The sequence below is a fragment of the Lingula anatina genome, chromosome 1, assembly GCF_051362555.1.
Source record: "Lingula anatina isolate TDL-2025a chromosome 1, LinAna3.0, whole genome shotgun sequence".
Taxonomy (NCBI): Eukaryota; Metazoa; Brachiopoda; class Lingulata; order Lingulida; family Lingulidae; genus Lingula; species Lingula anatina.
In genome coordinates, this window is record NC_141767.1 from 8,394,678 (window position 1) to 8,411,531 (window position 16,854).

At 33.7% G+C, this 16,854-nt stretch overlaps 1 protein-coding gene and 1 long non-coding RNA gene across 10 annotated transcripts in view; one reads left to right on the forward strand and one right to left on the reverse strand.

Moving 5' to 3' along the window:
- The window catches only part of LOC106181325 (3',5'-cyclic-AMP phosphodiesterase 4C), a 116,193-nt gene that overhangs the window by 35,946 nt on the left and 63,393 nt on the right, over positions 1-16,854 (reverse strand). Inside the window, exon 1 of one of the 9 annotated variants that reach the window (XM_013565672.2) lies at positions 13,873-14,667. The exons of 4 other annotated variants lie outside the window; for them this stretch is intronic. In XM_013565672.2, coding sequence (XP_013421126.1) covers positions 13,873-14,030 — 158 coding nt within the window. In that variant the 5' untranslated portion in view covers positions 14,031-14,667. Of the gene's footprint in view, positions 1-772; positions 906-3,564; positions 3,813-10,099; positions 10,247-12,196; positions 12,217-13,872; positions 14,668-16,854 lie in introns of those variants that run through there. 4 more of the 9 variants (XM_013565681.3, XM_013565674.2, XM_013565677.3 and 1 more) reach the window with 4 other exon arrangements.
- LOC147763954 (uncharacterized) lies at positions 10,127-14,850 on the forward strand. Its single transcript, XR_015331737.1, has 2 exons — positions 10,127-10,234; positions 12,941-14,850. It is a non-coding gene; the product is annotated as an uncharacterized LOC147763954 (long non-coding RNA).

Here is a 16,854-nt window from a genome sequence, read left to right on the forward strand (position 1 = left end):
AACAGGTACAGACAAATGTCAGGTGAACACAAACACAGGAACACGTACATATCCAAAAAAAAAAAAAAGTAATACACTTAGAACTACAAATATTAAATAGTTCTGTAATATTCAAAAACACTTCTGTGAAACGCAAGTTACGCAAGTTAAACCAAAATACCCTGCTACCAAATTAATAAAATTATAACAATCACTAGCTAAATTAATAAGTTATTACCTTTGCTGTGTAAGTTGCTAAAATTTTGTGAAAAATCACTTGAAAAGGAGATCTTGTGAATGGACCTAAAAGTGAGAATTAAGTGGCTAATGAAGGCTATATGTGAAACCAATCCCTACTGCATGGTAAAAAAATATAAACACTCCAATCAACCACTTCTTTCTCAGGTGAATTGCCCTACTTTTTAACATGTTAATGTATGCCCTGATCATGGCAATAAATCACAGGTAAGAACTAAAATGATACCAAGAGCATATAACTAGACAACCCATGGAAATGTACTGTGTGTACAGTACTGTATCCCAGTATTTAAAACTTACATCAGATTTAATCAATAAAGAACTGTTAGTCTAAGTGCATTTAAGAAAAGTTTGAGAAGGTAGGAAAATAACAATAGCAACATATCTAAAGAATACAAAAATTTATGCTATGACAATTAGACAAACTTAAATGCAAGGGTGCACAATATCAACCTAATCCACAAGAGATGTTATATAACCACATTGGTAACAACAACAACAATTGGTAAATGAGCATAATCTTAAATCAGATTACCACAATCGTCTCCGATTTCTTGGCGAAAACATTTTGTTCACTTGCCCTCAGCTCTGCCAGAGAGTGAGCTCAAACTACGTAAATCAGATAAATAAGCTGAACTTCCCCAAACATCAAACTGTATGATCAGTATGCTAAAATACAGATTTCAATGTTGACATGCCCTTATTCATTGCCACTTCTCCTGCATGGACTCCTATCTTAAACATACAACATTTATTAACCAGTTCCCTGGCATGAAATAATGTGGACATGTCAAATAACATAAAATGTTCAAATATCAGTCTCGTTACATTTACTACTGTCACTTCAGTATATATAGTTGTAATATGTCCTTCTTTAAGTCATCCCTAAGGGGCTGTTGACAAAAGCATCTTTATTAGTGTAAAAAAATATTTAGTCAGTTTTATTTACTTGCCCCTGGGGGTATATGTAGGTCAATACAGGTAAACCAGCACATTTTGACAACCAAGGTACTTGGTGTGGATAAATTTGACAAGGGCATAAAGATATATGTGACTTCCATTGCAGCAGCCAGGATCATAAAAAATTAACAGAACAGATTACAACATTTGAACTTAATAGCCTTCAGGAAGGGCACTGGCAGGTGGAAACCAACCAGCCTAGTTTTAAGGACACTTGCCAGTGTTGGATTATCAAACCCACTATGATTGACTGCTTTCAGTAAAAACTAATTCATAAAAGCTCAATTATACACAAACAATAAAACAAACATCTTGACTCTGCATTCTCTCTCACAAACACCCATTTCACCCTGACATACTGCTACATTAAAAATAAATAAATAAATAAATAAATAAATAAATAAAATAATAATAATATAAAACAAAATAATAAATAGATTAATAAATAAAATTGCTCAATAGAGCATGGGCTTGAGAGATATATAATATTTCAATAATACAATCATGAAATGAGGGAACTGGGAATATTTGGTGGGGGGTGGGGGGCATGGATGGAGAATCCCCCATACACTCATGCTATTGCCTATACATAGATCTAACAAATATTTTTAAAATAATCTTTTTTTATGGTCTCCAGTGCTTAGATATGGACACTGAAATACTTTTTCAGCATAGTATGATAGTAACTGTCTGTGTTTTAACTCATGTCTGTAAACATTCCTTCAGTGCCTTAAATTACATAGCTAAGGATTTCTAACCAGAGTTCTATGTGGTTATTAACCACTCAAGTAGCCTACATGGTATATCACTGACAATGATAATTTCAAACCTTCAGGAATTTTCTTACATATAAACAATTAACAGGATACTTATTCTGGGTCTATCATCTATCTACAAAAAATAAATAAATAAATAAATAACAATAATAATAAATAAATAAATAAAAATTGAAATAAAAATCTCCAAACTTGTGGACAAAAAGTTACCATAAACAAACTAACAAATGCACAAACACAAATGAGCAGAGTAAAAAAAAAATTTTAAGTAGTAAGTAGATAAATATAAAAATTAATAATCAACAGTACATACAATATTATTTTAATCTGTAATGTTAAAGTAATAAATTACTTTCCAAACATTTTCTGGTATTTCAGCAAGTTTACCTTGTACATCTGACATAAACAGACAATTTCATTGCTGATTAATTTCCTGTCTAGTAATTGTTGATTTCAAATGAAGTGTCATATCATGACCAGACATCTGCACCTTCCTCTAGATGTCAGCACTCACCACAGTTGTTTGACATTTTTACTTGAAGGTGTCATTGTAATTAACATTTAAGGAAATTGAACATTACGTTATAACTAATAACAGGGAAAGTTTTTTCTTTTTTTTAATATGAAATGCAGCTTTAGTGATAAGATTTCTTCTTAGTCAAGTGTACAATTTTCAATTTGGCTTTAAAAATCCTCAATATTTTAGTCCCTCACACCTAATATTTTTAACTTAGTAGTATTCAATAAGTCAAAATGTTTGGGAATTTTCAAATAAAATTCATCAAAATCAGAAATATGACTCAAGTCTGAGAAATCATGTCTTCAGTCTGCAGTCTTTTACTGTGATAATTAAACCATACCAGATCTTGGCTGATCAAATGTAAGAAAGTACAGTAGCCCATGCCAGCTGTGATTGAAAAAAGGATTGGATTACAATGCAGCATACGTCAGCAACTAATGGTTCAACTTGATCTCTTGACCCTAGTTATTTGGTTTGCTCAACTCCTCTAACTTTTAGATTCCCATTTAATTGTTGTGAATGTTATTAAACTTATTGTTTTGGTTTTATTTATTGAAGCTTTCTTTAAGAGCCTTAAGAATATATACATACATATATATACCGTGCATATGTGTATTCTTATGTGTCCAGATTGTAACTTTTGTTTTTCACCAGTATACAACACCCACACAAATATCAATTTCAAGTGTCTGGTTTCTATTCATGAGATCTTTTAGGGAAATTACATTATAAGCTTGAAAGTCAAAGAAATAGACAGGCATATGGGTGACAAATGTGAATAATTTGGAACATACAACATGACATTTGTACACATAAGAATGATATATTCAAATGGAAGCTCTGACATGTAGACTGGGACAAAAGGCTTTAATAAATTAACATTTGAAATTCACATAAATATCTTTCATCAGCTAGAACAAGAAAAAACAGACTTGGGTAATGTATTGTAGCATAGGCTATGAAGAGAGAAATGTACATGTTTATTTAAGTTCCCAATGGAAAGTTTAACTAAAATATTTCACAGAAACATTCTAATGACTCTAATTTCATAATAAAAGATTAGCTTAATACCTGAATAATGTTAATGCTGGAGGTGGTATCCCCTTCATATGTCTCCGGAACTTCTTCAATGTAAAGCTAGCCAGATTGGGTGTTGGGTTCCAAATTTTTTATGAATCAAAATATAACAATCAGTCCTGGATACTAGAATCCCTTAGGCTACTGTTAAAATGTGATCTCTTTTGGCACTTTGTTCCATGTCTTTAAGTGAATTCTCAGTAGAAAATGGACTTCCTATGAGTCCTTATATCACATGTGACTGCATCTACGTCAATGGCTGGCCCCGCTGACCTCAGCGTTTCCTCCATAGAACCACACTGTTCCCCTTTATCTGAGGAAAGTGTGTGACAACCTCCATTACTCTCACACTGCTTAGATACCACAGGTAGGATACTGAGACATCTGTACGTCAAAAAACCATAGGAAAGAAGATTATAATAAACAAATCTCTACCCCGGGAAATGTTTCAAGTTGTTTGTGGAGATGGAAAATTGTAAGCAGATTTTTTAACTGAGTGTTCCAGCAAGTATTGGACTTTATCTACCACATGTTCCCAGCTGGTGTGTGGTGGACCTCAAATTTAACTTATACCACTTAAATAGCATAGACAGGATCCCTTTCAGTGTAGAATTAAAGGAGACAAAAACTTGTTATGCTGTTTTTCATTTAAATCCAAGACACATTTTAAAGCAATTTAATCAAAATTCATTATAGGTGTGGAATTTTAATGTTTCTGATAGACATACGCATATCACCTCAAATGTAGAAGATAAGATGTTATTTACAATTGTTTTAAGGATGAGTCCCCCTTTCTGATCCCAAAGAGAAATTAAGGGGTTGGCCAAGTAGAAGGCATCCTAAAACTACTCCATCAACAACAACCCATCCCAGATACCATAGTTTGATCATTTACCTACAAGAATTCAATGTACCAGAATTTTCAACACAGATTTTTAGTAAACGTACTTAAAACTTAAAAGGACTATTATTTACAGCAAAAATCAGAACAGTTAGACAGTTATTTACAAATATGTTTCTTTGGGTATCATAAACAACCTTGGGATCCTTCATCCCATGTGTGACCTATACATAAATATTGATGAACAGCAAGATCAGTATTTCCCACTGGGCTACATGATGTGCAAATATAATGCAAGCACAAGGAAAATGTGGCTCGATTTTTCTGTGAGCTTTGATTTCCCCAAACAAATGCTACTGACCACACCACACCTCCCATAAAATAAAGTACCATTACCCTCAGATGTATATATCTGCAGGAACTTCACTCTTTTATTTTCCACAGTCGGTACCATTGGTCTGCACAAGAAGTGTACTTCTGTTTATTAATGAGAGACTGCATTAATGCTAAGACTGTTTTATGAAAGTAATTAATCAGACAACTTGATGAAATAGACTCTATTGCACATTGCGGAATTAGTCTAAATGATGATGCATTGTAGTCACACATCTAGTCAAAAACAGTCCTGAACTAAACTCATTGCAAAAACTGACTTTGTTTCTATACTTTAACTTCAAAACAATGTAAGTAATGTAAAGAAGAGCTGTATAATTGCCCATATCAATTTTAATATCTTTGTAAGTATATCATTACTGTATGCACTACAGCAGCAGCCCATGTGACTATAATCATCTAAAAATGGAGATAAAATCTAGTCCCATTGGAGTCTGTTTCACAAAAAGTCAAGATTTTTGGCATAATCTTAGTCTACAAAGACTCACAAAGAATATAAAAGCTACTTATCTCATTTTTTGGTCTTCATACTAAATGATGAAGGTTTTTATTCTCAATGAGGACAATAGCTCATGTAGGCATGTCAAGTCATTCTTAAAATCTCATATAGGGCCCACCCCACTTGGGAAACCATGTCCCTTAACCCCTAATGGTCTTCCCGTCTACCACACATGTCAGCCCTGCAGGAGCCTGGCAATTAAAGCTGAGAATTAATCTATTTATTTGATAGGCCCTTGCAGGCCGTGTGGTTGGTGGGGAGACCATTAGGGGATAAGTGGCCTTGCTTATAAGTGGGGTCAGCTGTATTTGATCCACAGACCAGTTAGTCTGTAGATGATCTTTTCCAGCTATTTGTGGTCATAGAGAGCATTCACAAACAGTTGTCGACCAACTACAAAGCTTACCACATAATCCGTTACAGACACTGAATAGATTCCCAGCAGGGATTATGCAGCAAGATTTTAGCCATATTAGTCTATGAAGCAAATAGTTGGAATGCTCTCTTAGACAAAAACAGTGAAGTTTATGTATTCCAATTTCAGCAAATTAAAAAAAAAAATAATGCAGCACACCCTGTCCTCAATGCAGAGTAAAACAAAAGCATACAAGCAGTAAGTCTTTTCAGAAACTGAATATCCAAAGTATAATAATAATAATAATAATAATAATAATAATAATAATAATGTGTGCAGCTTACTACAGCATATCAAGGAGAAAAAAAAAAGCATACTGTGGGATCTAATTTGCTCCCTTTGGTGATGTTGTCATAATTTACATATTCTCCCAATATTGTATGCAATGACTTAGGTAGCTAGTTGTAACTATACAAGGCATCAGGCTTTCAACTCTCCTCACTGTTTTTCTACATGTACCTAAGGTTTCACAGAAAAAAGTCATAGGAATTTTTTGAGCATCATACATGGGAGCTAAGAGAAGACATCTAGTGAATCGATATTTCTCAAATAAGAATGTCACGTCTGCCATAACCTTCCCAAGAAGTAATAAAAAAGATGAAAAATTCAGTACTTTAATATGAAAATTTGACAGGTTTTTGATGAGGAATCTTTGTGTCGAAGGATTCACATGTTTGAACAAACATCAAAATGCAACACTGACAGTGACAGATAATCTTATAAGATGAACCTGTATTTCAGTGTCAAAGAATTTTAATGTCACAAAATGATGATGGTTTCAATGATTAGGTTTTCCTATATCTACTTTAGCACACATTCACAAATCTTTTAGGATTATTGCAAAGAACAATGTTCATTGACAAACTGACAATATGGGTATCAACTACAAAGCGATAAGGCACATAATGAAACTTTTGTCTTAAAAGATCATTTATGAAAAAAACATAATATATAATTAAGGATAGTCTAAAATGAACAATAATTTTTGTGTGCTTTGTATTTAATAATTTTTATTTGGTTTATTGTTTCTGAAGGAGGGGTGTACTAAGAGTTAGTGCAGAAATTAAAATATTTGGAACCAATCAATTAGAAAATAGAAATTGTAATTACGAGAATCTTTGTGACATTCTTAAATTCATAACAAAATATCAACTTTAAGTTTATGTAAATTTTAATGTATACAAGTTTGATCCCTGAAAAAAAAAATGATTGTATTAAAGGTCATGAGGTGCAAATTATTAATTTATTAGTAAATTAGGAATTTCTAACGGAAATGAAACACACAGTATTAACTACATACATTTCCTGGATTTAATGTTTAATAGTATACTCAAACGTCATGAGGTACAATAGTAACATGTATGTAATATTTATTATGACAAACCCATAATACCGCAGTCATTATAGGACTACATTAATGTATTTCCATTTGAAACCTCCCAAACCTTATTCCTGTGAAATGTAAGGGGGGTGCACTAACTTATGTTCCTATACACTCAGTGCACTATTTTATGATTAATGTTTCTGGTAAAAATAATGAAATTCAAATTGACCATTGCAGTTTTACAGGCAACTGGCTTATAAGTAATGGATGTTCCAGCAAACTTTTCTGAATTGTAACTAGTCCTTCCTCTGTAATATATCACCTGACTGAGGCTGCATTCAGAACAGGGGACTAACTAGTCCGTGGGTCAAATAAAAAGCTTGCCATCTAATCTGCTAATAGACACTGAATAGATTCCCTTTGGGGAAGTATTCAAGTGGGTCAGCCATATTTGACCCTCCAACAAGTTAGTCCACTGTCCTGAATGCTGCCTGAGAAACTGGTACCATCCTTTGTAAAGATGGTGGGATTCTATGAATGTGCACTTGTGGTGTCAATAAAAATGATAGTATGTAAAATGTAACACATATTGATTATATGCCATCAGGAATGGGAGAAAAAACTAGTGTATTCAGTGACATGATTTTTGAGCAGTTTTCAAAGAATCTTCACTTCTGTGTACATGTATGTATGTATGTATGTGTTTGTGCATGTGTGTATATGTGTATGTGTGTTCATGTCCACAAAGAAAAAATATCTTATAATACATAATTATATACATATATAAATACAAACATAGAAAATAAACCTATTTATTTATTTTATTTATGGTTGCAATATTTCTTTGTCCAGGATGCATCTGGATGTAAACAATATTCAATACATTTTCACTAAAATATGATATGAGACCTGATTAAAATAACTTGCCTACGTAATAGATAAGGTACAATAGGGTTGTGGAGCTTTACCTAAATTACAGGAGATTATCAATGAGACGGATTCAAGACAATTACCAGTATCACCTCTATTTCATGTAAAGCTCAGGGATGAGGACACATTATCAAAGCTCTAAAATAATTTGCTATGACAATATTAATATCATTACTGAAAAAAAGAACTCAGAAAGTGCATACCTCTAGAAAATTAAGGAATTACTGACCATTCATTAATAAAGGGATCATCAACAAAAGGTTATCACTTTTGAAGTAGCTTATTTCTGACTTATCCTAAAAATTTCATCAAAATTCAGCAACAACTTTTAGAGTTACACTGGAAATAAACAAATAAACAAACAAATGGGTGTAGAAACTCCTTAGCAGAGGTTAATAAAAGTTTATGGTTACAGTTACTGCCTGATTCTATGGTAAGCTTTCTAATTACCACAACTTTAATATATCCAGTAATGGGGAAATATTTTGATTTAGCCATATTGTATAAGCTGAATACATCAATTAAGTACCTTCCACTGACTTACATGTCTTTAGTTGGTTATTCTTGCACCTCTTTACTTGATTGAGTTCAGTTAATTACATGTCAAGAGGAGAGTGTTTCATATATAGTATCTATAAAATCTCTTTTCAATTACTGTTACTAATCTTTCAGCAGATATCATGCACTTTTAAAGAGTGAGAAGTGACACTCACATATCCATATTTTAAAAAAGATTTTTGTTATATCTAAATAATGGTTTGAAATAAGTAACCATATATATCACATGCAAGTTGTATTGTGGAGGCACAATAAAAGTTATACAGGTGATCTAAATTGGTGCTGCTTTGTAAAAACTTCCCATCAAAAATCTCAGCTACTGCACCATTTTTTTTCAAAGAACTTTAAACCAGATAATATCCTGATTTTAGTGAATGGAAACTTGGAATGGACTTTTAAATGTCTCAATGCCTTTTGAGTACTTGTAAAAAAAGCTGTGATATAGAGAAATGGGGAATGTTTTTTTTTTTTCTTTTCTTTTTTTTTGTTTTTTTTTTTGGGGGGGGGGCTCCAAATGAGACTGAGCATATAACATTTTAATTAGCACCAGATTAAATTATAATTACCAAATGACAACCATCTGTGTGCATTGCCTATCAATTTATTTCAAAATAGCTTTACTTTTTAGTAACCAGTTATTTTAATTTTGTTCTACACTCAAGTAAAACCAGATAAGGATACGAACTGGAGTCTAGGTCACATAGGCAATTTTGTCTGAAAGATTTTAACTGAGATTAGGTGCAGATCTACAGTGGACTTTTTTCACCATAAAATAACAAAAATAATTAACATTTATAGTACACTCACAAGCAAAGAAAATGTAGGAATGTAAATAAACAAAAAAAAAAAAAAAAAATACATACCTTAATCACAATTTTGTTTAAAAATGTGGAATTTCGATTTAAAAATCTTCGTACCAATTACTGCACTTTCAACAGAACTAATCTTAAGTCAAATTACATTAGTTGGTCATAGGGTGCCTAAGATCACAAAGTATGTGGTATACAGCAGTTTCTAATTGAGCGACCTTTAAGATGCAACTTCTTCACTATGAAAAATGCTATTACTGTTTTACTCTCTCCTTTTGCTATGTAAATGAACTAGTTTCTTTACAGATGTGTCTTATATGTTATCTTTTCATTTATGCCTTAATGTGGATGAAAAATAGACATGCAGAACAAAATTAAGAACCAACGTCAGCTATCTGCTTGGCATTCAATTCCAGGGCAAGGCAAGCTTAGTCATCTACTTCCATAACAATTAAGCACAAACCTTTTTCTCAATTATTAGTAATCTTTAGAAACAGAAGTACATGTAATAGCTATTAACAACTTTCATGAGGTTTTCAATAAAATCTTATTATCCTCAAAACGTAAGATTTTAAAGAATATCACATACATGTATTTTTTATTCCATGCAAACGTCCTGATTATAGGTATGGAGACTGCAACCTAGATGCAATTTCCCTATTAACTCCACAGTCCTTGCTACCTATGATATGGATGACAATGTCAGTGATAAAGCAGCTTGCCCTGTTGACCTTTCAATTAGTATATAAATCACCCCTACCTGTACTGTCTTTTTATATCTCCCCGTGCATGGAGTATCCCTAGTGGTTGTGAGCGTGAGCGTGAATGAGCCTGAATATGGCGTCTCTTTGCAGCAGAGGCACTCATGATACTAGTCAATGACAGAATGTATTAAGTAAGTATTCAGGAAACCCATACAGTTACACCCTTGGTCAGTAAACAGTCCCCAGACATGGGTCAAACGTGTGGTCACTTGAGCCTTTAAAAGATAAACTACAGGTACCAATGGCACTTCTACCTGGCTGAGGGTGGTAATCTATCCAGTAATCTGTCAGGTTAATCCTTTGTTGATCTAACATCACATGGTGTCAACAGTCTGCTGCTGCCTCTCCACACTCAAGTCCCCATCTCCTGCATGCTGACTGACTGCAGTAATAATGATAATAATAATAAAATTCCTACAGTTCTCCAATCCAAAGTATGTTAATCTGGCCTGTTTAATGTAAAGGATGTGTTAGACAATCCATAAGGCACTGGCCTTCTCTTCCTTACCACAGTCTGCAAATATTCATAGACTGACTGCTTTAAAGTTGGCAAGCCAATTCAAACAACTAAGCATTTCAATAACACCCAGCAATAAATGCACCAAAATGTGCACAATAAGTTCCTTTGTTGTCCACTGCACTGAAACTGAAAATAACAATGTACTCTAAATTCATGACTTGAGGTAATAAGCAGTTCACACACTCTAGTATTTTCTTTTTTTGCTATATCTAAAACAGTGACCTATGGGGAATGGATGGCTATAATGAATTCTGTTTATATTAAAGCTTGAATTATCTCCTTCCAACATTACTCTCAGAGCTATCATGTTGTTCTTCTGATGAAAAAAAAGTTCTGCAGTAATTAAATCTCCTATTAGCTGAATCAAAGTGGCAGACAATATGGGATCTCTGGCTACTATAAGGTTTCCAACAAGCTCAAACTAGCAGGTGGACATCAATAAAACAGGGTACTTCACTTGCACATATATTTTCAAACAGCACTTCAAAAGGAAGCAAGCCACATTTAATTGGGTAAAACTGTGCCACAACAATGAGATTCAGCTTTTGCAAATCCTGACACTGATCTCAAAATTAATCAAAGATTATATGCATATATACACATAAGTGCTACAATGTATTTTGATTTTTCCCTAAAGTCTATATACTGTTACTGAGTGACAGGAGTGGAAAAGTACTTTGACTCGGTAACATCCTCTTATTATCTATTCATAACACTCAGGAGTCAAGTCATTCTGAAGAAGCGATAAATGATCAATCAAATAGTATTACACTTTCAGATGCAGGTTAAATTGCCACCCTTCCAATCACTCAAGTATTCCTAGAAAACTTGAAACTCTCACAAGGGTCTTGACTGCCAGTAAATGTGAAGTAGTATATGAGTAGTACTAGTGTGTTTTCAAATGTATCAATGCACCCAATATTTCATATTGGAGTTTGACTTGATGGTGATTAATTAGTCAACAGGCTGTATAAATGAGCATTTAAAAAGTGTAAAACATATTTCCCTGGATTTTCATTACACAGCCTAGAACACCCATATTTAGAATTGTGTAAATATATAAATGGTCAATTTCGCTTGAGGGTGCTTGCAGAACATGCTTCAGCAATTGATTATATTCATGATGGGAATCCCAAAGTTTACAAAAGAGGGTAAAATAATCATGAAATGGTTTTTGAGTTAGAAATCAATGGGGCTTTAATGGAAATGATGTCACATCTACTAATTGGCATGTAGTATAAGTGATACACTTATTTTGTGTGATGCCAAACAATACAGTTCATAAGAGGTAAATACAAATGATGTGAAAAAATAGAATGTATTAGAAAACAAAGGAGATTGAAACAACAACATATGGAATAAAATACCAATGAAGAGTTATCGCTCCTACACACTAGCAGGAAAATGATTAACATGAGAATGTGCTGCCACCTATAGTCAAAACAATCAAAACTTCATAACTTCAGGCAGAAACCATAAGATCTCAAGAAATTTAATTAAAGCATCCCGTTTTTACCCTTTGAAGTTAAAAAAAAACACACACACACACACACACACACTTGGGTAAAAGTACCTCATCTGTTCCTCTTCCTCTGAAAGAAATGATGATTGATGTTAGACAGTTCCCATGTCTAGTGCATTTTCTAGTAAACCTTTCCCCTCTATGTATCTAGTACACGTATGATAATTACATGGCACTTGGAATATGCCTATCATACAATATAAAAGGGGTTAAATCCTTATTTTTGTACAGTAAAAAAAGTCTATGTATCAAGTTCACATTCAATCCCCTACTTTCTTTACATCCATTACTTGTATAGGTATATACACAAATAAATGCAATATTTCCTGGAAATAAAGCCAAACTGTATGTGCCACAATGCAGTTTAGTGGGTCTATCAACTAGACATCTACATACACCTATCTACAACAGGTGCTTCAAACATATTCCACACACAGCCAAGCAGGTGATGGAGGAGTAAATAACTGTTCTCTGACGTAGTAACTGCCAGTAGTAGTTGCAGTCTGTTGTAGATAATACACTCATTTTCTACAATTTATCTCAGATATTTCCTTCTCATTATAGGTAATGGTTGTCAGTAGAGAATTACCTGCAGGTCCAGTACTTGAATTACAGCTAGGACCCAACATACATAGCGAATCCCAATAAATGTTTTATGCTACCATCCTTGCCTTTCTTTCAACACAATTTTTTGACAAACAAATGCAGTACTTACAGTGGAATTCTAACAATATTGCAGCAACATTGTATAATATTCTTCTTTAATATTTATTTGTATTAAAATTTTTCCGCCAGGTTCTGCATTTAAAAAGGTGCCAACATCAATACACATCAATCAAGGTAAGTATCTTCGACATGGTGACAAGTTCTGCATTTAATAAGAAAAAGTTATCCAAGCAAAAAAAGCATGCCTAGACTAAGTCTTTTTGCATTTTAGGCTAGTAAAACTTTTTTTGCTTTGCAGCAATGCAAACTTCTCCTTCTAAGACATATGCCTATCAATGCTTTCTAATAACCAAGAAGTTTGTTGCCTAGACAAAAATTATTTAAAAAAGAAGAAAAGGTATTATTCCATAGACCTTACTAATTTTTTATATGTACTAGTATGGTTTCATGTCCTCAGTACTCTTCACTTCAGTGTATCCAGAAAAATAGACAAATAACTGCACACATCAAATAAACAGCTAGGTTACTCATATCCTGCAGGATGTGTTCTAAGTGTCAATTACTTAAACTATTAACTTATTAAGGAGATACATGATAATGTTTCACTGTAAACTTCAGCATGAGCAAGTGCTTATGATGAATGCTATATGCACTGAATGTTCCAAATGCAATAAAATTTTAACTGTAGTTAAAACCTGTACCAATTACCTCTTAACTGCTGGATTAAAAAGTAACTAGATATAATTACTTAATTTTTATTTAGATTTTGTCATCATAAACAAAAGTTTAACAAAATCAAAATAAAATCAAGCAACTGCATCTCATTACTTATCAAATAAGATTTCTTTTAAGAATATCTTTTTAATATTCATAGTTTATAGGAAGCATTGGCCATCTTTATTTCAATTTATGAATTATTACAAGTTCAAGAAAACAAAATGATCAACATTCCTCATCACCAATGTGAATGCTTTTAAGTTTTTCTTTACGTTGTGGTTCATATTATCCACAGACATCTTATCAATACATATTCCACTTCTTTCTAATCTCTTTTTTTTTACCTTGCTCGACGGTGGTACCATTTCTTCCGTTTTGACTGAGGAATATCAATGCCTATGGGACCAGTAGAAACTGACAACTGTGCCCAGCGATGCTCAGGATCAGACTTAGGGGGAACGCAGGCATCACTGCCTACCTCAGAGTCAGAACAGAATGGCATGATCACTGATAGAGGCTGTTCACCAGATGTGCCTTGGTGCACCTTACTCTGCACGGCTCACTGTCCACACTGTGGGATAGCCAACAGGGGAAGATAAAGTCAATACTGAACTGATTGCTATGGTCTTTAAATTTCAGTTCAGTTGTAAACTATCCTACTGATGAAATTATCTTCTCCCTAGCTACAAAAGTAATAACTTATTGTCCTCCTCTGAGAAATGATCTCCATTTCACTATGGTGTCAAATTGGAAGATAATCCATTTCAGATCCACCTGCATCTCGGCAGTGGTCTTCCTTGCTTAGCCACGTACCAAGCTCTATCCTCCTGTTATATAACCCTAGACAGAAACAGCTGAGCTAGAAAAATCTACCATGAAAAATGATTCAGAAATAGTGCATTCCTCTGGACTATCAGCAAAGGCATGGAACCCGAGTTGTTTCACTTAATTAAGAATGGAATATAAAAAAGCCTGTCATATTTTTGTTAACTGTCAAAATTTAGCTCTCCCTTTCTTCCTGTCAGAACAGAAGCCAAGCCTACAAGATCCTAGAAGACCACATTTTCATGAACAGCAGGAAATCAAAAAGCTTGAATGTATCAAATTGTAATATATATGAGTTGCTTTTGATTTTGGAGCTGGAGGGAAACACTCACTGCTTAACTCAAAAGAAAATGTTTAGAGGAGAATGCACTTCACTTCAAGTGGGAGTTAATCGAGGTCTTTGGTCTATTTATTCTTTGAATAATGAAGTAATTTCTTAATATGTATGGCATCCTTTGCTTGCAAAAAAGTAAAGAATAAAAATCAGACAAAAAGTACTACAATTTTATGTACAAACTTTATTTAATAATAAAGTTTGTTGGTTTTATTGTTTTTAGTCTCAGACTTACAGATATATGCACTTTGCTTTCACTGGTAATATACATAATATTGTATCCAATTTTTTATTTCATTTTAACCAAAATCCCCAATGATGCATTTTACAGAAAAAAAATCTTCGTGGAATTTCATCAATCTGAATTTTTAACCAACCTGTTTGCTTATAATACCTATATTGATGAAATGAGGAATGCAATGTTCTAATTCAGCTAATAGTCTGGGAAATGTTTATACTCACACCCCATGAACCAAATTTCTAAAAAGCAGCTGGTTGGACAGTCAACCAAAAAACAATATTAGTCTATTATCTGACTATGTTGTTGAAAGATAACCCCTGTGCCTGTCTGTGGAAGTTTTTACGTCAGTCTGTACAGTCTCATGTCCAAAAAAGGCATACTATGAAAAGCTTCAACACAATGCAGCTGCAGGCATGCTGCCAAGGATTGCACTGGGATGTGCCAGTGATTTGGTTTGAATCACAACTAATGCAATCTCCCGCTGTGCATGCACACGTCAACTGTAGGATGGTACCGATGTGTTGACGTTCCCTCCCTACTATTCTTAAAAACACTGGCCTTTCCATCCCAAATGTTTATTGTGTGTTAGGCATGGGATTAAAACACGTCTGTTTTTCTTTGTTTAACAGTTGGTTTGTTGATATGGTAACTAGCATTATCACTGCTCTCTGCGTCACTCTCTCAGTGCTGGATCACCAGTGAGATAAACAGTATCTATGCAGACTCAAGGTTACCACAGTCCAAAACCTTCAATGACTGCATGTTGTGTTATGACAGACAAATGCCCAACAAACAACTTTTTATTAAGGTGTATATTACAGATATGGTATAAAACATTAATGGCTTTAGTTACAAGAAAAGGTTTGTTGGCCTGCAATATTTCCAGATTGTTAAGATAAAATCACTGCAGTTCTGGAGCCAGCAAGTCTTGATATCAGCTAAAATAAAACACTCCCACCATAGATATAATACCACCAGGCAACACCACACGTCAGCAAGTGTTGTTTTAACATGCCAGATGTGTTAGATATGCTGTATGGGTGTCTCCAGGCAGGGCAGTGAAAGGGCAAGGGGTTTGTGTTCACCAGTTTATAGCTGATTGGGCTAATGATATTTGTGATACTTGTGGAGAGGTGGCTGCAACACGTGTGCAACATTAGGTACAAGGGAAAACACAAGCACATGGCATATATCTCTCATTGGCATCAACTACTTATACGTTGATGGCGATGATACTTCAAGTGTAAATGTGAAAAATTACTGACACATGTATACATTACATGATAACATGCATTCCTTTTCTTCTAATCTCTATATCAACCCATTGTTATCAAATATGTGATTTAATTAAGTGCATATATTAAGAAGGGATATTAAAATAACACTGCCCAATAAAATTTACATGTTCCTGATCTTGAAAATCAACCCCAAATATACAAAGAATCAAATTTGTTTCATAGCAATATATAAATATATTTTAACCACTCTGTTGGTTCTTCAAAATTGCAGAAAAACTATTGGAATAAACCAGTTTCACTTCTCATCTAGAGTTGTTGATACATTATAGAAAGCCTGCTGGCAAACGCTTGCCAACATGAACTATCCATTAAGTTAGACAATTATAGCTTTAAAAAAATGGCTGATTCCCAATCACAAATTTAACTAGGAGGCATCATGCTCGGCTGTCACCTTGATCAGCTAATGGATCTAACCCCTCCCCCCCCCCCCCAAAAAAAAAAAAAAAAAAAAAAAAAAAAAAAAAAAAAAAAAAAAACACCACACTAAACAAGAAAAAAAAACTGGTTAAATATTTCTTAACAAATCTAACTGGACACGATATACTTGGAAATTTTAGGTAGTTGACATTGGACTGAAGGTGGTTTGATGGCTGTTACTAAATCTAATTTGAATATAATAAATAGTCAG